Source organism: Mus musculus, chromosome 7, assembly GCF_000001635.26.
Source record: "Mus musculus strain C57BL/6J chromosome 7, GRCm38.p6 C57BL/6J".
NCBI lineage: Eukaryota > Metazoa > Chordata > Mammalia > Rodentia > Muridae > Mus > Mus musculus.
In genome coordinates, this window is record NC_000073.6 from 10563100 (window position 1) to 10586797 (window position 23698).

The following is a 23698-nucleotide window of genomic DNA, read 5'->3' on the forward strand; positions in this document are numbered from 1 at the left end:
TCTACAGGGATGTTCCCCCATCTAACTTTCACTCCCACTTCTGAACCCTTGTATTCCTCTGCCCTGGGGCATGGAGCCTTCACAGGAACCAGGGCCTTCACTCCCAATGATTCTTGACAAGGCCATCCTCTGCTACATATCTAGTTGGAGCCATGGGTCCTACCGTGTGTACTCTTCGGTTGGTGGTTTATTCCCTGGGAACTATGGGGTGGCCGTCTGGTTGGTTGATATTGTTGTTCTTCCTATGGAGTTATAAAACCCTTCAGCTCCTTTATTTTTTTTTCTCTACTTCCTTTGTTGGGGACACCATTGTGAGCATCCACCTCTGGACTGGTCAGGCTCTGGCAGATCTTACTTTCTCCCATGAGTATTTAAGCATCCACACTTTGGTTTTCCTTCTTCTCTCTCCCTCTCTTTTACTTTTTTATGCAGTTCTTTTTTTTTTTTTTTGTAGAACATGATTTTAATATTTTCAACTGTTAATATTCAATGAACAGAATAATTATTTTAAAATATATTTCATTGTTACTTCTTTCTTTTCATTTCTGATTTTACTAATTTGGATACTGTCTCTGTGCCCTCTGGTTAGTTTGGTTAGTCTGGTTATGTTTGTTTGTTTGTTTTGTTTTTAATTTATTTTTTCATTTCATTTTTTTAACTAGGTAATTTCTTCATTTACATTTCAAATGCTATCCCGAAAGTCCCTTATACCCTCCCCCTGCCCTGCTCCCCAACCCACCTACTCCTGCTTCCTGGCACTGCCATCCCCCTGTAGTAGGGCATATGATCTTCACAAGACCAAGGGCCTCTCCTCCCATTGATGGCCAACTAGCCCATGCTCTGCTACATATTCAACTAAAGACACAGTTAGTGGGGGGGGGGGTACTGGTTAGTTCATATTGTTGATCCTCCTATAGTGTTGCCAACCCCTTTAGCTCCTTGGGTATCTTCTCTAGCTCCTTCTTTCCCATAAACAACCACAAAACCCAGACACTATTGCATATGCCAGCAAGATTTTGCTGATTTTGCTGATAGGACTCTGATATAGCTAGCTCTTGTGAGGCTATGTCAGTGCCTGGCAAATACAGAAGTGGATGCTCACAGTCATCTGTTAGATGGTTTTTCTGGTGTATCTATCTTTTGCTATATCTTTTTTTTTTCCTGAAACAGGGTTTCTCTGTATAGCACTGACTGTCCTGGAACTCACTTTGTAGACCAGGCTGGCCTCGAACTCAGAAATCCACCTGCCTCTGCCTCCCGAGTGCTGGGATTAAAGGTGTGCACCACCATGCCTGGCTTTATTGCTATATCTTATTGGAGCCTCTCCTTTCTGTGATTCTGGTTTTGTCAGAACTCCTCTGAGTTCAGCTGTCTCTCTGATCCTGTGATTCTGTGATCCTGTGATCCAGAGATCCTGGGTATGTCAGAGCTCTTGGGAGTCAAGCTGCCACTGGGACCCTGAGATCCTGGTGTTTTCAAAGAAATCTAAGAGATCTGACCAATGGCTCTTCAGCCAGAAGTGGGCCATCCTGACAGCCTCTAATCTTTTGGAATTAGTTCAGCTTTAACTTTTGCAGATTTTGTGCATATTGCCATAAGGAGAGAATTTACATATATATACAAAAAACAAAAAACAACAACAACAAAAAACAAACAAACAAACAGGTTCCGTGGAATCATCTACCACCTCTGGTTCCTTATACACTTTCTGTCTCCTATTTCATGATGATTTCTGAGTCACTGGAGGAAAAGGTGTGATATAGATGCCCCATTTTAGACGGACCATCCAGCATCTCTTACTCTTAGCATTGTGAACAATAGTGGGTCTTTGTGTTAATCATCATACACTGAAAATGAAGCTTCTTTGAAAACATTTAAGAGATAGTCTAACTCCTTAGTATAAAGATAGGAGCTTGGGGGTAAGTTGTTTGTTTGTTTGTTTGTTTGTTTGTTTTGTTGTTTTCTTTCTGTTTATCTAGTAGAATAATAATAACTTCTTCCCCTAGGTCTTTGTACTGTTCAGCTAAATATTTTTGTTCTTACATTGGTGCCAGGTATGGGTCCCATCTTTTGCATTGGTTCTTCAATTCAATCATAAACTGGTTGTTTACTCCCATGATTTTCATGGCACTATTTCACTTGGCATTTTTATGTTATGACTCCCAGGGTCCACAGCTGGATAAGATTTATGATTGCTTCCACAGCTATGGAAACTATCCAGTAGGGATGAACCGCCATTGTAACCACCATTTTATTTCTTCATGCTCAAGTATATGGTATCTTCAGGGCTAGTGTCTTAGTTTGAGTTTCCATGGCTCTAAAGAGACATTATGACCAAAGCCACTCTTTTAAAGGCAGACATTTAATTGGGGCTAGTTACCAGTTTCAGAGGGTTAGTTGAATATTACCATGGTGGTTTGCATGGCAGCATACTACCAGATATGGTACTATAATTGTCAAGATTTCTATACCCTGATCCAAATGCAGTCATGAGATTGGCTTTCTACAGTGAGAAGAGCTTGATTATAGGAGACCTCAAAGCCCACACCCATCTTTACACACTTCTTTGAACAACACCACACCTACTCTAATAAGGCAATACCTCTTAGTATTGCACTCTCTATATAAAAAGCATTCAAACACATGAATCTGTGAGAGACAAAAATACAGTCTTATACTCTCGAGATTATTGACCCTTAAACATTATCAGCTAATGACTTTGCTTTTACTTTCTCCAAATCATTTCCTTTAAAAATGTTTGGTAATTTCTTTGTGAATTTAACATTATTCTCCCAAATCCCAGTCATTTCCTTATCCCTCCATATCTGAGCTCTCTCTTGCAACACCCCCCAAAAAAGAAAACAGACAAACAAACAAACATTTCTAAGTGAAGGTATGATGTGTCAAGGTCTGTCACAGAGTATACCTTTTTGCACAAACAGCTCTTTTTGCAAATGTTCATTGAAATTAGTCATTGGTGTGGTTAGAGACTTTTTGCTCCACTATCAATACTGGATCTCCCTGGGATTCTTCTTAGATATCCTGTTGTTGCTCTGTGTCAAGGAGATTCTGTAGCTATGATTATTGAGGACCAAACACTTAATGCACTCCAGCATTTCGTAGGTGGGTAGATGTTGACAATTAGGCTGCATCATCAGCTTGATGGGCTTAAGATTCAATAAAATGTAATATCATGTAATGCCATATAAAATAATGTAATATATGTATCAGTTGTTATTTATTAGATTACACAGTATAGGATCTGTCCACCTACCAAGGTTTTCAGGACACTGGACAGAATGAGGAACCAGAAAGTACTCATTGCCTTTGGATGGATACATCAGAAATTCCAGACTGACATGAAAATGCTGAAGGATTTTTGGTGAGGTGCTTGTCTCTAAATGACTCAACTGAAGAACTGTTCTTTAATGAATGTTTTGGTTTATGAAGGTATCAGGACATCTATGAGCGCAGTAAGTAAACAAACAATATAAATACATGCATATAATGTCTGTAAATATATGAAATTTTGAAACAAATACTAGCCAAAAATAAAGCACTGTTCTCTTCAATTCTTGAGCAAATATACTTCAGATCAAAATATCCCTTTACACACCTATATTTCACGGGGGCATTGCCTACATTTTCTTCTAAAAGTCCTAGTGTCTTAGATTTCATGTTTCAGGTTTGTATCTTTGACATATCTGGATTTTGTTTTTGTGCAAAGTGAAATATACATGTCTTATTTCATCCTTCTACATGTAGACTTCAGTTTTCTTGTGTCATTCACTCAAAATTCTTTCTGTGCTCCAGTGAAGATTTTTTGCTCATTTGTCAAATATTAAATGGCCAAAGACACATGTCTTCTTGTTTGGGTCTTTAACTTTGTCCCATTGGGTTACGTGTATGTTTTTTATCAATACCATAATATTTTTGGATTTTCATATACTGAACAAACCTTGCATACCTGGGATAAAGCCTATTTGATCATAGCAAATGGTGGAGTTGATGTATTCTTGGATTTGGTTTGCAAGAATTTTATTGAGTATGTTTGCATCAATATTCAAAAGCAAGATGGGTCAGAAGTTCTCTTTTTGGTTGGTTCCCTTGTGTTATTTAGGTATCAGAGTCATTTCAGCTTCATAGAATTAATTGGGTAGTGTCCCTTCAGTTTCAATTTTATGAAATAGTTTGAGGAATATTGTTATCAGCTCTTCTTTGAAGGTCTCGTAGAATTCTGCACTAAATTCATCTGGCCCTAGGCTTTTTTGGTTGGGAGAATTTTAATGACTTCGTCTATCTCCTTATGGTGTATGGGCCTGTTTAGATAGTTTACCTGCTTTTGATTTAACTTTGGTATGTAGTATCTGTCTAGAAAACCATCCATTTCATCCTGATTTTTCCAGTTTTGCTGAGTATAGGCTTTTGTAGTAGGATCTGATGATTATTTCGAATTCCCACCTTTTCTGTTATATCTTCCTTTTCATTTCTGATTTTGTTAATTTGGATACTGCATCTGGGCTCTTTAGTTAGTATGGCTAGGTGTTTATCTATCTTATTGAATGAATTTATGAAATTCCTAGGCAACTGGATGGACCTGGAGGGCATCATCCTGAGTGAGGTAACCCAATCACAAAAGAAGTCACACAATATGTACTCACTGACAAGTGGATATTAGCCCAGAAACTTAGAAGATATAAGATACAATTTTCTAAACATATTAAACTCAAGAATGAAGAACAAAATATGGACACTTTGCCCCTTCTTAAAATTGGAATTAAAATACTCATGGAATAAGTTACAGAGACACAGTTTGGAGCTGAGACGAAAGGATGGACCATCTAGAGACTGCCATATCTGGGGATCCATCCCATAATCAGCTTCCAAATGCTGACACCATTGCATACACTAGTAAGATTTTGCTGAAAGGACCCAGATATAGCTGTCTCTTCTGAGACTATGCCGGGGCCTAGCAAACAAAGAAGTGGATACTCACAGTCAGCTATTGGATGGATCACAGGGCCCCAATGGAGGAACTAGAGAAAGTAACCAAGGAGTCAAAGGGATCTGCAACCCTATAGGTGGAATAACAATATGAACTACCCAGTACCCGCCAGAGCTCATGTCTCTAGCTGCCTATGTAGCAGAAGATGGCCTAGTCGTCCATCAGTGGAAAGAGAGGCCCATTGGTCATACAAACTTTATATGCCTCAGTACAGGGGAACACCAGGGCCAAGACATGGGAGTGGGTGGGTAGGGGTATGAGGGGGGAGGGTATGGGGGACTTTTGGGATAGCATTGGAAATGTAAATCAAGAAAATAACTAATTAAAATTAAAAAATGAAAATTTCCTTTATGAATATTGATGCAAAAATACTCAATAAAATCTTCACAAACTGAATCCAAGAACACATCAAAACTATCATCCATCATGACCAAGAATGCTTCATTCCAGGGATGCAGGGATGGTTTAATATATGGAAATCCATCAACATAATCCACTATATAAAGAAAGTCAAAAATAAAAACTACCTGATCATCTTGTTAGATGCTAAGAAAGCATTTGACAAATCCAACACCCCTTCATGATAAAAGTCTTGGAAAAAACAGGAATTCAAGGCCCATACCTAAACATAAGAAAAGCAATCTACAGCAAACCAGTAGCCAACATCAAAGTAAATGGAGAGAAGCTGGATGCAATCCCCATAAAATCAGGGACTAGATAAGGCTGCCCAATTTTTCCCTACCTATAAAATATAGTACTCGAATTCCTAGCCAGAGCAATTTGACAACAAAAGGAGATTATGGGGATACAAATTGGAAAGGAAGAAGTCAAAATATCACTATTTGCAGATGATATGATAGTAAATATAAGTGACCCTAAAAATTCTACCAGAAAACTTCTAAACTTAATAAACACCTTCAGTGCAGTAGTAGGATATAAAATTAACTCAAACAATTCAATGGCCTTTCTCTATACAAAGGATAAACGGGCTGAGGAAGAAATTAGGGAAACAACACCCTTCTCAATAGTCACAAATAATATAAAATACCTTGGTGTGACTCTAATTAAGGAAGTGAAAGATCTGTATGATAAGAACTTCAAGTTTCTGAAGAAAGAAATTGAAGAAGATCTGAGAAGATGGATATATCTCCCATGCTCATGGATTGGCAGCATTAATATAGTAAAAGTGGCTATTCTGTCAAAAGCAATCTACATGTTCAATGCAATCCCCATCAAAATTCCAACGCAATTCTTCAACGATTTAGAAAGGGCAGTCTGCAAATTCTCTGGAATAACAAAAAACCTAGGATAGCAAAATTATTCGCAACAATAAAACAAAAAACAAAAAATAAAAAAAACAAAAAAGAACGCAGATGGAATCACCATGCCTGACATTAAGCTGTACTACAGAGCAATTGTGATAAAAACTGCATGGTACTGGTACAGCAACAGACAAGTAGATCAATTCAATAGAACTGAAGACTCAGAAATGAACCCACACATCTATGGTCACTTGATCTTTGACAAGGGAGCTAAAACCATCCAGTGGAAAAAAGGCAGCGTTTTCAATAAATGGTGCTGGCACAACTTGCAGTTATCATGTAGAAGAATGCGAATTGATCCATTCTTATCTCCTTGGATAAAGATCAAGCCTAAGTGGATCAAAGACCTCCACATAAAACCAGAGACACTGAAAATAATAGGGAAGAAAGTGGGGGAAAGCCTCGAAGATATGGGCACAGGGGGAAAATTACTAAACAGAACAGCAATGGCTTGTGCTGTAAGATCAAGAATGGACAAATGGGACCTCATAAAATTGCAAAGCTTCTGTAATGCAAAAGACACTGTCAGTAAGACAAAAAGGCCACCAACAGATTAGTAAAGAATTTTTACCAATCCTAAATCTGATAGGGGACTAATATTCAATATATACAAAGAGCTCAAGAAGCTGGACTACAGAAATTCAAACAACCCCATTAAAAAATGGGGTACAGTGCTAAACAAAGAATTCTCAATTGAGGAATACCAAAGGGCTGAGAAGCATCTGAAAAAATATTCAGCATCCTTAAATATCAGGGAAATGCAAATCAAAATAACCCTGAGATTCTACCTGATACCAGTCAGAATTGATAAGATCAAAAATTCAGGTGACAGCAGATGCTGGCAAGGATGTGGAGAAAGAGGAACACTCCTCCACTGATGGTGGGATTGCAAGCTTGTACAACCACTCTGGAAGTCAGACTGTCGGTTCCTCAGAAAATTGAATATAGTACTACTCGTAGATCCACCAATACCTCTCCTGGGTATATACTCAGAAGATGTTCCAACTGGTAATAAAAACACATGCTCCACTATGTTCATAGCAGCCTTATTTATAATAGCCAGAAGCTGGAAAGAACCCAGATATCCCTTAACAGAAGAATGGATACAGAAAATATGGTACGTTTACACAATGGAGTACTACTTAGCTATTAAAAATAATGGATTTATGAAATTCTTAGGCAAATGGATGTATCTGGAGGATATCATGCTGACTGAGGTAACCCAATCACAAAAGAAGTCATTAGATATGCACTCACTGATAAGTGGATATTAGGCCAGAAACTTAGAATAGCCAAGATATCATTTGTAAAACACAAGAAAATCAGGAAGGAAGAGCAAGGTGTAGATAACTCATTCCTCCTTAGAATGGGGAACAAAATACCAATGAAAGTAGTTACAGAGACAAAGTTTGGAGCTAAGATGAAAGGATGGACTATGCAGAGACTACCCCACCCAGGGATCCATCCCATAATCAACCACCAAACCCACACACTATTACATATGCCAACAAGATTTTACTGAAGGGACTCTGATATAGCTGTCTCGTATGAGGCTGTGCCAATGCCTGGCAAATACAGAAGTGGATGCTCACAGTCATCTATAGCATGGAACTCAGGGCCCCCAACGGAGAAGCTAGAGAAAGCGCCCAAGGAGCTGAAGGAGTCTGCAACCTTATAGGTGGAAAAACAATATGAACTAAACACTACTGCCAGAGCTTGTGTCTCTAGCTGCATATGTAGCAGAAGATGGCCTAGTCAACCAACACTGGGAAGAGAGTACCCTTGGTTTTGAAAACTTTATATGCCCCAGTACATGGGAATGCCAAGGCCAAGAATTGGGAGTGAGTTGTTAGGGGAGCAGGGCAGGGGGAGGATATAGGGAACTTTCTGGATAGCATTTGTAATGTAAATAAAGAAAATATCTAATAAAAAAAAGAAAAAAGAAATGTTTAAAATACCTGTGCTCAGGGCCCTCAATGGAGGAACTAAAGATAGGACCCAGGAAATGAAAGGGTTTGCAGCCCCATAGGAGGAACAAAATTAACCAACCACTACCAACAGAGCTCCCAAGGACTAAACCACTAACCAAAGAGTATACAAGGGACTCAAGGGTTCAGCTACATATGTAGCAGAGGATGGCCCTGTGGGACATCAATGGGAGGAGAGGCTCTTGGTCCTGTGAAGGTTCTATGCCCCAGAAATGCCAGGGTCAGGAAACAGGAGTGGGTGTGTTGGTGAGCGGGGGATGTGGAGTGGGGAAAGCAGGTTTTCAGAGGGGAAACCAGAAAAGGAAATAATACTTGAAATGTAAATAAAAAAATATCTAATAAAAAATAAATTAAATACCTGTGCTCAAGATGCATAAAAAGGCAATGGGTTCTCCACAAATTTAAATTTTAGTCAAAACTGCCTAATGACTCTGAGGACATGCCTTTTATGATAATAAGAGAAAGACTTTCTCAAAAAACTAAAAGTAAAAATTAATAAAATCAATATTTTTAAGAAAAACACTCAAATCAGAGCAAATAGATGTCTTGTTGTCAGAAGTTTCTTTCCACAGGAATTCTGCACCATTTCCTGTGTGCACATATACTTGAATACAATTGAGGGAGTGATACAGCCCCACAAGGACAAAAGAAGGGGTTTGTGCACCCTGATTGGTAGTGACTCACATGTGAGTTCAGTAGATTTACCAATTTAAAACAAAGTGATCTATAAAGATCCTTTTTCAAGTAATGCTCGCTTGGATTTAATTTTATTTGCCCAACATCAAAATAACAATATTACTGCAAATAATCCCAATATAATAAAGAAATTATCATTGATGATTCAAGTTCTTGCCGTTTTTATCATAGGGAGGACTTAATATGCTGAACTAAAAGTTTTTGGTCAGAGTTGTGTATTTATACCTTATTTGTAAATCTGAATTCTGTCAAATAATGTACTCCCTTGTGTAACAAAGGGACTAGGTTAGGTTCAGCTGGGTAGAAATTTTCCATTGGCAGACCTTCATACTACTGGAAATGCAGTTCAAGATGCTGGGGGAAAAGCTCACATCAATGATTGAGTGGAAACTGATCCTGTTTGCTAAAGTATGAGTATACTGTGCATTAGTTTTCTGCTGGTCCAATTCTGTGATAGAGTGTTGTTGCATATAAGCACCCATCAAAGGTGCATCTACACTGAACACTCATATCATTGAAGAGATGAGGAGAAGAGAAGATAGTAGAAGAATGGGGGAAAGAAAAGTGTGAAGTTGACTGGAAGTGAGGAGGTATAGAGGTAGAATGGAAGAAGAGAAGAGGGGAAATTAAAAGGTAGTGAAGGGAAGGGATAAGAGTAGAGAGCAGAAATGAGGTCAATGAAAGAGAAGTGAGGAGAAAAAAATATATATGGAGGTGTGAGAACAGTAGTATAACCTATATGGAGTACTGCATCCATCTTTGAGTTCTAAACTTTGGAACTTCTGCACTTGATTTTCTTATAAAAAGCCAGTAATAGGAACACACTGGTATGACAATTTGGCTCCTGAGTCCACTTTTTTGGTCCTTATTGATCAGCCTTGGGGTGTTTGTTCAATTAACTATTCTTTTTTAACTGGGATCACTGTTTATGGGGTTTGTGTGGTGATTTTTGAACACCAACAGTTCTATTCTTTTAGCATGCCTATAACATAACAGTCCTATAATTCCATCTTTTACCAGTATAATACCTAATAATAAATGGAAACTTTAAAACTATAATCAAGTCGTTATAATGAATTAATTTTCAAATGAGAAATATTAACATTAGTACTGTATTCATCACAGAAACTAAAAGCTTTCATTAGATTACATATCTTAATCCATGCTACATCATATACATATGTATCTGCATATATTTTATATACATGTGTATTTTATCCAGCTGTGATAAAATATTAAACATGCAAAAATAATTGTTGAGTTCCTGGTAAATGGCAGTTATATGTGGATATAAATGTGTGAGTAAATAAAGAATATATGAAGAAAGGTGGAAAGTGGCACATATGTACTGCTCCAATGTTATATATAGAGGAACTATTGCAGTAGTGCAGTAGACTATGATAAATAATATGTAAGGGATGTGCAGATTCATCTTTAGTTAAGAGCACTTGCTGCTTTTGCAGAGGACCAAGGTTTCATTTAGCACATAATGGCTGGCATTCACACATAACTCTTATTCCACCTAATCCAATGCCTTCTTCTAGATTCAGTGGGAATTACATGTACATGACACAGATTGTAAGTACTTACACAACAGGTAAAGTAAATGTAGATTTTTCTGAAACAGTTCTATGTTCATATGAGGGAGATACTCTCAAGATCCATCCATTCAAATAGCTGATAAGCTATTTGCAATTTTTAGCTGCTTGTGGAGGGGGCATCATTTTCTTTGGACTTTGTAGCAACCAGTAGGTTCCACACTATAGAGGATTATCCTACAGTCTTGGCTTTATGGACAGCACTATTGAGACTTAGTGGGTTATCTAAAAGAAAAATGAAAGGATATGAAATAAAGAAGGGAATATGCTAAGGGGAATCCAAGGTAGGAGTTGGAGTGAACAAATTGGACATCCCATATATATGTGCTAATATTTAAGAATATACATAAGTGAAGTATCAAAAGAATTTTACCAAATTAGAAAAATACAAATATGGATAAAGATATAAACAATTTTCATGGTTTAAAAATGATGTGATATTTCTTTTTATTTCTTGTTTGCATTTGTTTTTGTATATATGCGCATTCTCTTGTGTGTGCCTAAGTGAACTGAACCAGCAGAATGCTTCAGTGTCAAGCTCATGAAAGAGAGAGAACAAAGACATGAGACAATAGGGAATTAAAATATGGGATCAGAATGTCTTGTACAAAGTGTTTCTCACAACAAACAAGCATATTAAAATGTATCACATCTTATTTACAATTTTCCTGAAAGGAGAAATGAAGATATTGATGATGATAATAATAAATAGACTCTCATCAAATGAGAAAACGTCATTAGGAGGCTGAATCACACAATGCTGCACAAGAAGAAAACAGGATATCTCAAAGACATCAAAGAGATCATCAGAGATCAAGACCACAGCAGTCTTAAGACTTAATCGTAGGCCCTTAGACTTTGGTTCTCAGTATCAGAAACTTCAGCTCCTCTATGGCCTGTCCTAATCAACTACAGCCTCTGCCAAGCTTACTCCTGACTGTAGAGAAGAAGCTATGTCCCCTCTCTATAAATTAGGTCCTTTGCAGAAAGCCTGGTGAATAGGGATTCCCACACTTGTCCACATAGACACGTGGACATGCATGTAAAACTATCACTGTGATTAAAACCTTAAAGTTTAACAGTTTTGACCATCAACTAAATGGGCTTTATACAAATTGTAATATGGATATTACAGTTGTTATTTATTAGATTGCTTTACCCAATGTGGGCTATACAATCTATTTTTTTCTCATACTATGCAACATGAAAAACTAGTACCTACTTATTCTTTGAGAAATCTCCTGGGAGGAAAATCCTGAAGAATTCTTGATGCAATAATTGTCTGCCAATGGCATTTAATTAAAACCAATAGTTAGTGAAGAACCTTTTAGTGTTTGAAGGTATCAGGTTAGCAGGGAATTTTATATATATATATATATATATATATATATATATATATATATACACACACACAAACACACGTTTGTGTGTTTTTGTGCCAATTCCATACTGTTGCTTTTTAGGCTCTTTTGTGATGCCATATAAATTTTACAGTATTTTCATTGATTTCTTTATGTATTATAGGCATTTTTACTGGGATTTTATTAAATATGGAAATGGCATTTGGCAAAAATTACAGATTTTGGGAAAAGTCTACAGCCTCAGATCATGCAAAGATTCATGGACTGTTGCCTTGAAAAGGAGAACTTAGCATAGCATGGTATCCATCTGATGTTAGGCCTTTATCATTATGAAACATTAACTACACAAAATAATGAGCCTTATGATGTAGGGCCAAGAAAAGGCTCAGACATTATAACACTCATCTCTAAATCTAACATCTAAACATCAAGAAGATCACTAGGCATGTTGATCGTATTATGGTGCATAAAAGTGGGTGGGGTAGGACTTTCAAAGATACTAGTATTTGTGTAATATCCTCCCTAAGGCCTTGAAAAATGCTTTTATTAAAAATATCTAGGGTCAGAAAAGATTTCAGAGACTGCACATATTATAAAAGCATTGTCTATATCCATGATAATTCTATATCTCTGACATTTAGAAGTCCATCATATTTCTGTAATCTCTATTGCATCCATTTCTTACCTCAGTTCAGTCTCCTTAGCAGCAACCTTCCTATCCTTCAGGCCATTGTCAACTATCTGTGTCTTTCATCTTGTGCCTCTTCCCAAATCAATTATCTTTGATAATTCCCTTGTACTCTGTATTCTACACTGAATTCTTCGCTCCTAATGTCTTGGACTCTTTTTTTTTTTCTGGTTTGCTTTGTCCAACTTTGATGTGATTTTTTTTAACCTGTTGTATCTAATTTTGTTTTGTTTGGTGTTATGTCTTTGAAACATGTTCTTCACTGATGACAAAAAGGGAGTGGATCTGCAACAAAACTGAGGAATTGGGAGGAAAAGAAAGAAGGGAAGCTGTAATCAGTACATATTTTATGAGAATAGAATCTCTTTTCAATAAAATTTTACAAAAAGAAAAATATCACATCAAATATGATAATCAATAAATTCCTGTCGGATTCCATCTGTGTGGTTCATTTCATTTACTGATGAGTTTAGGTGGAACCGTCTCTAAATTTTTGGAAATATTATGATCCAACTCTTTTAAACTGAAATAAGTTTCTTTCTTTCTTTCTTTCTTTCTTTCTTTCTTTCTTTCTTTCTTTCTTTCTTCCTTTCTTTCTTTCTTTATTTATTGAGACAGTGCTTCTCTGTATAATCCTGGCTGTCCTGGAACTCACTTTGTAGACCAGGCTGGCCTCGAACTCAGAAATCTGCCTTCCTCTGCCTCCCGAGTGCTGGGATTAATGGTGTGCACCACCACGCCCAGCGTCTGAAATAAGTTTTAACTGGCTGTCTGTACGTAGAAAAATGGAATAGACCCATATTTGTCACCTTGCACAAATCTCAAGTCCAAGTGAATCAAGGACCTCAACATAAAACCTGATACGCTCAATCTAACTGAAGAGGAAGTAGGAAAGAGCCTTGAGCTCATTGGCACAGGGGGAAATTTCCTAAACAGAACTCCAATGACTCACCCTCTAAGATCAAGAATTGATAAATGGGACCTCATGAAACTGGAAAGCTTCTGTAAGACAAAGGACATAGTCAGTAAGACAAATCAGCAACCTACAGATTTGGAGAAAAATCTTCACTAACTCCACATCTGATAGAGGGCTAATATCCAAAATATACAAAGAACTAAAACAGCTAACCACCAAAAATCCAAACAGTCCAATGAAAAATTGGGTATAGAACTAAAACGAGATTTCACAGCAGAGGAATCTCGAACAGCTAAGAAGCACCCAAAGAAATGTTCAGATTCCTTGGTGATCAGAGAAATGCAAATCAAAATGATCCTGAGATTCCACCTTATACCAACAAGAATGGCTAAGATCAAAACCTCAGGTGAGACCAAATGTTGGCAAGGATGTGGAGAAAGAGGAAAATTCCACCATTGCTGGTGGGATTGCAAACTGGTACAACCTCTTTATAAATCAATCTGGAGGTTCTTCAGAAAATCAGAAAAATAGATCTACCTGAAGATCCAGTAATATCCCTCTTGGGAATTTATCCCAAAATATGCTGCACCATGTCACAGGGGCACATTTACCACTAAGTTCATAGTGGCCTTGTTTGTGATAGCCAGAAGCTGAAAACAACCCAGATGTCCCACCACAGAAGAATGGATACTGAAAATGTGGTTCATTTACACAATGGAATACTTCTCAACTATTAAGAGTGAGAACATTCTGAGTTTTGCAGGCAAATGGATGGAACTAGAAAATATTTTCCTGAATCAGGTAAGTCAGACCCAAAAAGACATGTATGGTATGTACACACTAATAAGTGGATATTAGCCAGAAAAGTATGGAATACCCAAGATGTAGTCCACAGAAGTCAAAATGATCAACAAACTGAAGGGCCCAACTGACAATGCCTCAATCTGACATGGTAGGGAGGACAAAGCAAATGCTAGGTGGAAGGGAGGATGGGACCTAGCTGGGAAAGGGGACAAATTCTGAAAGAGGGAAACATGATCTGGTATTGAGTTGGAGGAAAGACACAAGCAACATTGGGAGGTAGGAGTGGGGAATCCTCCAGAATGTACCAGAGACTTGGGAGGTGAGAGGCTCTCAGAACTCAAAGGGAGGGGCCCTTCATGAAATGTTTTACAGTGGGGATAGGGAACTTGTAGAGCCCTCCTCCAGCTGAAAGACAGGGTATCGAGTGAGTGATGGGGTAGTTATCCCACATTTAAAACTTTGATCCATAATTTTTGCTGTTTGAAAGAACTGCAGGGATAGAAATGGAGAGGGGCCTGAGGAAAAGAAGGTCCAGCAACAGGTCCAAAGTTGTATCCAGCTCGAGGGGAGGCCCCAAGGTCTGACACTATTACTGAGGGTATGGAATGCTCACAAAAAGGGCCCTATCATGACTGCCCCCGAAAGCCCCAACAAGCAGCTGAAAGAGTCAGATTCAGATAATTGCACCAAACCAATGGACAGAAGCTGTTGTTCCCTATGACTAGGAAAAAGCTGGAAGAAGCTGAGGAGGGCGATCCTGTAGGAGGGCCAATTTCAATTAACCTGGACCCTGGAGATCTCTCAAACACTGGATCACCAACCAGCCAGCATACAACAGCTGACATGAGGCCTCTAACATATATAGAACAGAGGACTGCTGGGTCTGAGTTCAGTCACAGAAGATGCACATAACCTTTAAGAGGCTGGAGGCCCCAGGGAGTTTACAGGTCTGGTGGGATGGTGGGGAGTTGGCTATATTTTCATGGAGACAGGGTGGTGGGGAAGAGGTATGGGATGTGGAACAGTCAAAGGGTAGACGGGGAGGGAATAAAATCTGGAGTAATAAAAAAAGAAAAAATTAATAAAAAAAGAGAAATCACAAAAGAAAACAAAACAAAATAGACACTTAAAGGAAGGAATAGTCTAGACCAAAAATATGTACATCACTAGCTACTACATTTTTATGGCTGTATACTCCAGAAAAATAGAAAAATGATCTCAAGGAGTTTAAAATAGAAAATAAATTAATATCCTCTTTCATAACTCATAGATTCTTTTACCTGCCCATCACCTAATATTAATTCTCTTGTTCTCATTTCTAAAAGCTAAACTGAAGTTATACTTATCGCCATAGCATATATATATATATATATATATATATATATATATATATATATATACATTATATGGTAGATAAGCATATGAACATGTGTATATGTAATTATTTCATTCTTAGTTTGTGTGTCATGACAATATTATTCATAATAAGTCCATCAAATTTCCCACACAGTTTGTGATTTCATCTTTCACTATATATTAATTATGGTCCAGTCTACATATGAACACACATTTTATATTTTAATAATCTATGATTATGTAGGTGTATTCCATTTCATTGCTATAGTAAACAGAGCAACAATGATCACTGATGTACAAATATCTCAGTGGTATGATGTAGAGTTCTCTGGGCATATGTGCAGAAGTGTAATGCCTGATTCAAATAGTAGTTGTATTTCTAATGTTCTGAGAAAAAAACAAAGTTGATATTTATAATGGTTTACAAGTTTTTTCAAAGATTTTTTTTGATGAAGCTATTATAGCCATGATTCCAAACCAGATAAAGACAATACAACAGAAATGGAAATGTACTATCCAATATCTCTGATGATGGAAAGTTCTTAGTAAAATAGTAGACACAATATCCTTCATCTTAAATTAATTTTGTTCAGATGAAAGGAATTACTCTTTTTTTTTTCTGGAACTGGAGCAGTTGTGATGAGACCAGGGCTTCATGAACAAAAAGTTCACAACCACCCATATTGTCAGTTTCTTTATAGTTAGAAGGTAGGTCCCAGCAACTGTGAAACCACTCATCAGCCAAAATGTGCTGAAGAGATTAATCCCAGAAGAAGGTTTTATTGACAGTTTGGTTCTTTTCTGCCTCCTTTGCAAATCAGGTGGTCAAAAGGATGAGGTCATGTAGGCTGCTGACTCAACCAGGCAACAAGCTCCCATAATCATTTCGGCTAATACAAAAAGGAAACGGTTTTATTAATTTAATTCTCTTTATTAAATTTGTTAGGAAGAATGTGAGTAAACAACTGAATACAAAGTGAAATGTATCATTCAAATCCTTAAAATAAGATTAAGAGGTCTTATTCCTTATCCAGGTCAAACTGAGTTTGGGCATAAAAGAGTAATGGCTCATCAAAACAAAGGGAGCAAATGTGGGAAAACACATAGAAGTGAGTCGATTGATGTTTAGGAGCCACCAATTGGGATTATTCTGAAGAGCAATGCAGCCTTGTAAGATGGAAGAGAGAGTATAAAAACCCAGAAATGTAGACACGAGGACCAGAATGTTCTGGGTAGCTCTCCACTCAGGGGAGTTCCTGCTGGAAACATGAAAGCTGCGGATATGTTGAACCCTCTGCTTGTGTCTGTACAGGATGCCAATCATGGAGCCACTGGAATAGGTGATGAGCACAGAAGATAAGATTTCAGGGCATACCACTAATGCTACATAGAGTAAGTCACTGAATTCATTTTGCCCTACAATGTAGCAGTATTTAAAATCACGGTCTCTTGTCATGTTATTCCTGTTCCTTTTGATAAATATGTCCACAAAGAGAATGAAATTTATAAAAATGTGCAGGACCCAGAGAAGGGACAAGGAGTAGCCAACGTACTTTGCAGATTTGACTTTTTGACCCTTATAACAAGATTCCCTGTGACTGATGATGATAGCCTGGAAGATACTCAAGAGACAGGTACTGCCAATGGATATACTCCGGCCAACTCTTTGAATGTACAAAATTAGTCTGCATCCCAAATCATTTAATAAGTGTGTCAAGCCAAAAGCTGCCATTGTGTGAGGCACTCCTGTAGAGAGAACCATCAAGGCATTCGATGTCACTAGGTGCATGAGAATCAAATCTGTTGGCTTTAATGTATATACTATATAGTAGACTACATAGTAGATTATAAGAGAGAAATTTCCCAGAATTCCAATTGTAGTTTGTGATAAGAAAATTATTTTGATTGCCAGATTCCGGAAATCCATCTTCGATTGGGCTTGATTCTCTTTAATTGTGGCTACACCCATTTTTCTAATCCAAATGAATGAAAAATATTAATAATCTGAAGAGTTCCTCATTGGCTAAATCAGATGGTTCCATAGAGGTTAGGAATATAATGTCAGAATAGACTACATAAGGAGAGATTTTTAACATTTCTTACATTAGCACTAATAACTTACAGTATTGTAATATTGGTGAAGGCCCAAGGATACACATAGAGACATGCCTTCATAATCTTAGAATATTCATCATTAAGGGAAATGTTATATGGCCTCTGAGAAGAAATAAAAGTAAAAAGTCAGTACTAACAAGCATAATTCTATTCTATAAGAATATACCAGTAATTCCTACTCAGGATGTATATGATGCAAATTTTAATGACTATAGCAAAACTCAAAAATATCAATTCTCATCTAATAGTAAGTGGAGGGGATTGAAAAATTAATAATACCATTTAGAATATATCTATGGGGATATATAAAACAATTTGATAAAAAGCATAAGAGAAATTCAAATGATGGTTTGAGTGACAATTTGTATCTTATTAAGATAAAAACTAGGGCTTATGCAAAATCTTATAACATAGACATACATATATGTGTGCACACTCAGGTCTGTTCTGTTAGAGAGCTGGGGACATCCAATGTGATGAAATCTCACAGAATTCTCATCCCAATAAGAACATGCCAAAAAGTTCCGCTGAACATTTAAAGAAAAGGACAAAAATCTGATGAATGATAGCTACTGTGGAAATATTGACTGTCTATATTAAAATTGTGTGTGCAATAATCATGAACCGCTGAAAAGACTACAGTAGAAATGGTAGGCAAAAACACAGTAAGTTACTCAGCCCATCCATGCAGATCACTGGGAAGATATTCTCAAACATCATACTTTATTCCTGCATGTCAAAGTTGTAAGAAAATTCTTTTTAAATCAGGAGAGAACCAATCGCAGAAACTGGCAGTAGCAGATGTGAATCAGCACCATTCTGAATCAAGAAGTCCCAGGGAGAAATGTTTCTTTACACTCTCATCAGCTATGCAGGGAGAATTAGTTACACAATCAATAAGAGAATCAGAATTGGCAGTGAAGCCTGGAACCTGAAGAAGTTAAAACAAAGTAAGCAAATGAACTGAGACCTTAGGAATTACCAGATACTTACTGTCTTCCTGTCCCCATGCACTGACACTGTAGAACACCCTAGGGAGTGGATACAACGTAGAATAGAAAGCATTGTATTACATGTCTTAATAGCTTCAGAAATATCAATAGTGTCCTTTCTGTCTCAATTATGTTCCTTACTAAATAATTTTCAAAATGTAGGATTACATGTGAGTGAGTGTATATTGATCTAACAGAACCAGAAAGGGGCCCATAAGAAGGTTAAGAATTCTCTCTGTGAGAGAATTTGTGAAGATAAGGAAACTCATTTATAAGAGAAGGAAAAATGTAGATAGATCATATAAGGTGGTGATGGGAAAGACACCTTGGACAAAAAAAGATTGATTCAACCAAAGCATTAAATAGAAAAACAAACAAACAAACAAACAAAACAAAAACTAAAGCCTGCTCCATTGAAGCTAATTAAAACTAGTAACAAAAAAAAAAAATCCTGAACAAAAATCAAAATGAACAAAAAATGTAGGAAAAAATAATTGACAATACCGAATGTAGGTATAGTTCTGAAAATCCAAGAATATCATGCCCTTACAATGACTTTGCACGTACCTAAACATATGGTAGAAAACTGGTTATATGTTTTTACATGAAACAAATACAAACATAATGCTAATAACCTCAGACCTTAGAATAACACTAAAAATTAATTTTGTTGTATCATAAAAGAAAAGTAGAATTTGTAACCTAGTATTTGTCTTGCCAGTTTCCAACTGCATATCACCCGTATATTCTCATTGGAAACCTAGTATGAATTAATCAATATAGACATGGAATACATAGGATTTTTATACCCATAGACCCTTAAAAATGTTACAATATTTATTCATGCTTTATATACTGGCTTCCAAGTCATGTTTCACTTGTGAAATTCCTATGAGATGCACGATTATAAGTTTTGTTTCCTTAATTGAATATGAAGAAATCAGAAACAATAAAGAAATTGTGTTTGATTTGAGGTTTTGAAGGAATGGCAAGAGGTATCTGTATATAAACTCAAGGAATCACAATTTGAGACCTATATTTAAAGACATATTATTCAATATTGTGAACAATGCTACCTTGGTGTTCATCAAAACAGTGTCACACATGTCCTTTATTTGTGCTATTGCAGCTTTATCTGACGGTCATAAGTGCAGGAACTATGATGTAGTTTATGATGAACATTGTGCAGCAGGGGACAAGTGAAACCCCAACATCCTTGGAAGCTTTTTCAGTTTTACTTACCTGGAGATGGTGGCTTGCTGAGAAGCTATGCCCATTTTTAGAAAACCGATCACATCTGTGAGGATGGAAAAAACCAACAGTGACAATTTATGAGTTGCTTTCCTCTCAACTTGACATTTTTTCTGATATTTATATCTGTAGGATGTGGACAGTAGCATTATTTCCATAGCCAAGACATGAACTTAGAAAAAAAAAAAGCCAAAGAGTAAGAGGCACTTTAACTGCAACAAGTGCTTAAAGACAGAGTAGATACTTGAAGGACTTAGACATGGATGGTGTGTCACAAACAGTGTCACCTCAGTCTGTGCTCACAATGCCATGAGAGATGTTCTCAAAGACACTCCAGCCTTCCATGGAGTTTGTTTTCTTTGGTTGACATTTTTTCACTTTGTTGAGATTTTATTATTTACTTTTTGAAGCAGAAAGTTTTCATTGGGGCACTAGAAAGATGGCTCAGTTGTAAGGAACATTACTGCTGTTGATAGGAGCAGGTTATGGTTCCCAGCACCAACATGGTAGCTCACAACTGATTATAACTCCAGTTCCATGGGTTTTGACAGTCTACTCGCCTCTACAGTCACTTCATTCACAAAGAGCACACATATAATTCCAGGGAAAGCATACACACAGAGAAAATAAAAATCAATACATAAACCATTTAAAAAAACTTGAAACTTTAATATAAAATTATATTTCATATGATAATAACAAATGCTTATGCTTTTGAACTTTTAATAAAATGCAGTGTTCTTAGTGTGGTCTGCCCTGACTGAAAGATGATCCATGTCCAAGGCTGATTTCAGAAACACAAAATGGGCGTGATATTTAATATATCAGAAGAAATATAGGTTTCTGTCGCTACCAAGGCTATAGGAGGAAGTACAGATGAATTACTAACACTATTGCCCTCTATAAAACATAACATGAAATATGAACATGTATTTAACAAATAATACCATGCAATGAAATTTAATTACTAAATTATTTCCTTTAAAATTCAGCATGTATTTACATTTAAAATGCATTTTAATCATGATGGAGACTCACTGTGTAGCTCTTGCTGTCCCTGAACTCAGTATGTAGACAATGTTGGTGTCAAAATAAAAAAATATAACTGCCCCTGCCTCCCAAATGCTGGGATTAAAGGTTTTCAACACAGACCTTGTTACATGCTAACTCCTATATTGATGACTCTATTATAGTAATATTTATGATGCATTCAATTGAGGGGATGCATGCAATGTAAGAGAATACAATCTGAAGATTGGGGAAACTTAAACATTTTCCAGTGAAATGCGAAAATAAGTGTGATTCAAAATTTATCTGAGCAATAGTACCTGGGATATCATGCCCAAGGTCCTTTGTTCCATGAACAACAACAATAAACAAGAGTGTAAAGTTTGCCATGGGTTTGTGTTTAATATGAGGGTATGATTAATCCAGGTAAAATAACTCAAGACACAATTGTGGCTGTCATTTCTGAACACAAATATTAAACCTTTCTTTCTTTGCTCTCTTCCTATGATCAACATGAAGCGGCTTCTAAAGTCAGTATGCCAATAACCATTCAATTACAGACTCATTCACTGCCTCTGTAACTGGATTATAGTGTCACATATGAATAGTGTCCAGTCCACAAAAATATTAACGCCCATCATTTTCCAGGACTCTGAGCTACTTATATTTCCAATCTAATGTTTTCTATGAATCCATTATAAGTTAAATAACTTTTCTTCAAAGATAGTCAACACATCATGTAAAGTAAAGTAATTATTACCTTGAGTTATTATACAATCCTTCAGCATATTGAAGGATAGGCCACATTACCCTGGTGTCACCCACTGTTTTCCTTAATGGAGGAATTAGTTATAGTAGGAAATGACAGGTACTGGCCTCTGATTAGAAACACGTGTAACCTCTCCATGACCTTTTAGTTATGGAATTATTCTTGGGTGTTCACTGTCTGTTCCATGGATCTGTTTCTATATCAGCTTCTTATAAGCATACCTGAGTATTTATGCAGGATTCTTTTCATTGCTTGCTCTGCCACTCTGACAGAAGTACAACGTATCAACCTGGCTTCTGGCCTCTGCAGAACAGTGAAGTTCACTGAGGACATCCAGATTCATTAATAATCAGAGATGGAAGAAAGTCCGCTCAAGCCTGAGTTAGAGGTTTGTGACTCTGTGACCTTTCCTCCCTCCAGAAATGCAATTTTCGTTTTTCCTGCAATGGCAATGACAGCACTGACTTTGGAAGGCAAAATCATCTATAAACGTTTTCCAGCTGTTAATAAAGACACATTAGCTGTCTGGGCCAGAGCTATGAGCAGACCTTCGGCGCAAACTCTGCAACCAGCCCTATTACACTCAAACACAGTTCCACTCCTAGGTGCTCCAACATGCACAGGATCAGAGGATCAGAGGTGAGGAGGACACAACATCTGTCCCCGACACTGGGAGTAACTGGGACCTGTGGACCCAGGCACGTAGGAATGCCACCAGAGGAGTGGCATGTGTTACTTCCACTCTGTCTGGGCTCGCGCCCTGAGCAGACCTTGGGCACAAACTCTGCAGTGAGCTCCACCACACCCAGAGACAGCTCCATTCCCAGGAGTAGCTCTAACATGCCCAAGATCAGAGGATCCCAGGATCCCAGGAGCTTGGTCACACCAGGATCTCAAGGTCCCAAAGGCAGCCCGACTCTCAGGAGCTCAGAAACACCCAGGATCCCAGAATCACAGGATCACAGAAATAGCTTGACTAGAAGGAGTTCTGACATAATGAGGATCAGGAATGACAGGCTCCAGTCAGACATGGCCAGGGCAGGTAGCACTAGATATAACCAGATGGCAGGAGGCAAGGGTAAGAACATAAGCAATAGAACCTAAGATTGCTTGGCATCATCAGAACGCAATTCTCCCACCATAGCAAGTCCTGGATACCCCAACACACCAGAAAAGCAAGATTCAGATCTAAATTCACCTCTCATGATGATGATAGAGGGCATTAAGAAGGACATAAATAACTCCTTTAATCATCTATTGGATGGAGCACAAGGTCCCCAATGAAGGAAAAGGAACTAGAGAAAATACCCGAGGAGCTGAAGGGGTCTGAAGCCCCATAGGAGGAACATCAATATCAACTAACCAGTACCCCCAGAGCTCCTTGGAACTAAACCACTAATCAACGAAAACACATGGTGGAACTTGTGGTTCTAGCCTTATATAGAGCAGAGGATGGCCTAGTCGGTCATCAGTGAAAGGAAAGGCCCTAGGTCCTGTGAAGGTTCTATGCCCCAGTATAGGGGAATGCCAAGTCTGGGAATGGGTGTGGGTAGGTTGGAGAGCAGGGGGAGGGGGAGAGGATAGGGGATTTTTGGAGGGGAAACTAGGAAAGGTGATAACATTTGAGATGTAAATAAAGAAAATATCTAATAATAATAAAAAAGAAATGAAAAAGAAAAGAAAAGAAAAGAAAAGAAAAGAAAGAGAAACACAGGAGAACACAGCTAAACAGCTAGAAGCCCTTAAAGAAGAAACACAAAATTCCTTAAAGATTTACAGGAAAACACAACCAAACAGATGAAGGAAAGGAACAAAACCATCCAGGATTT

The 23698-nt window shown here is 37.5% G+C and overlaps 1 protein-coding gene across 1 annotated transcript; it reads right to left on the reverse strand.

Annotated features, from left to right (window-relative positions):
• Window positions 1–16656: 16656 nt before the first annotated feature.
• On the reverse strand, window positions 16657–18388 carry Vmn1r69 (vomeronasal 1 receptor 69). Its single transcript, NM_145842.3, has one exon. It carries the CDS (start codon window positions 17701–17703, stop codon window positions 16744–16746), a length of 960 nt encoding a protein of 319 aa, NP_665841.1. The 5' UTR covers window positions 17704–18388; the 3' UTR covers window positions 16657–16743.
• Window positions 18389–23698: the final 5310 nt, after the last annotated feature.

What these genes read in the sequence shown, in the direction of transcription:
- Vmn1r69 (NM_145842.3), bottom strand. Translation starts at nt 17,703, where the DNA reads ATGGGTGTAGCCACAATTAAAGAGAATCAAGCCCAATCGAAGATGGAT.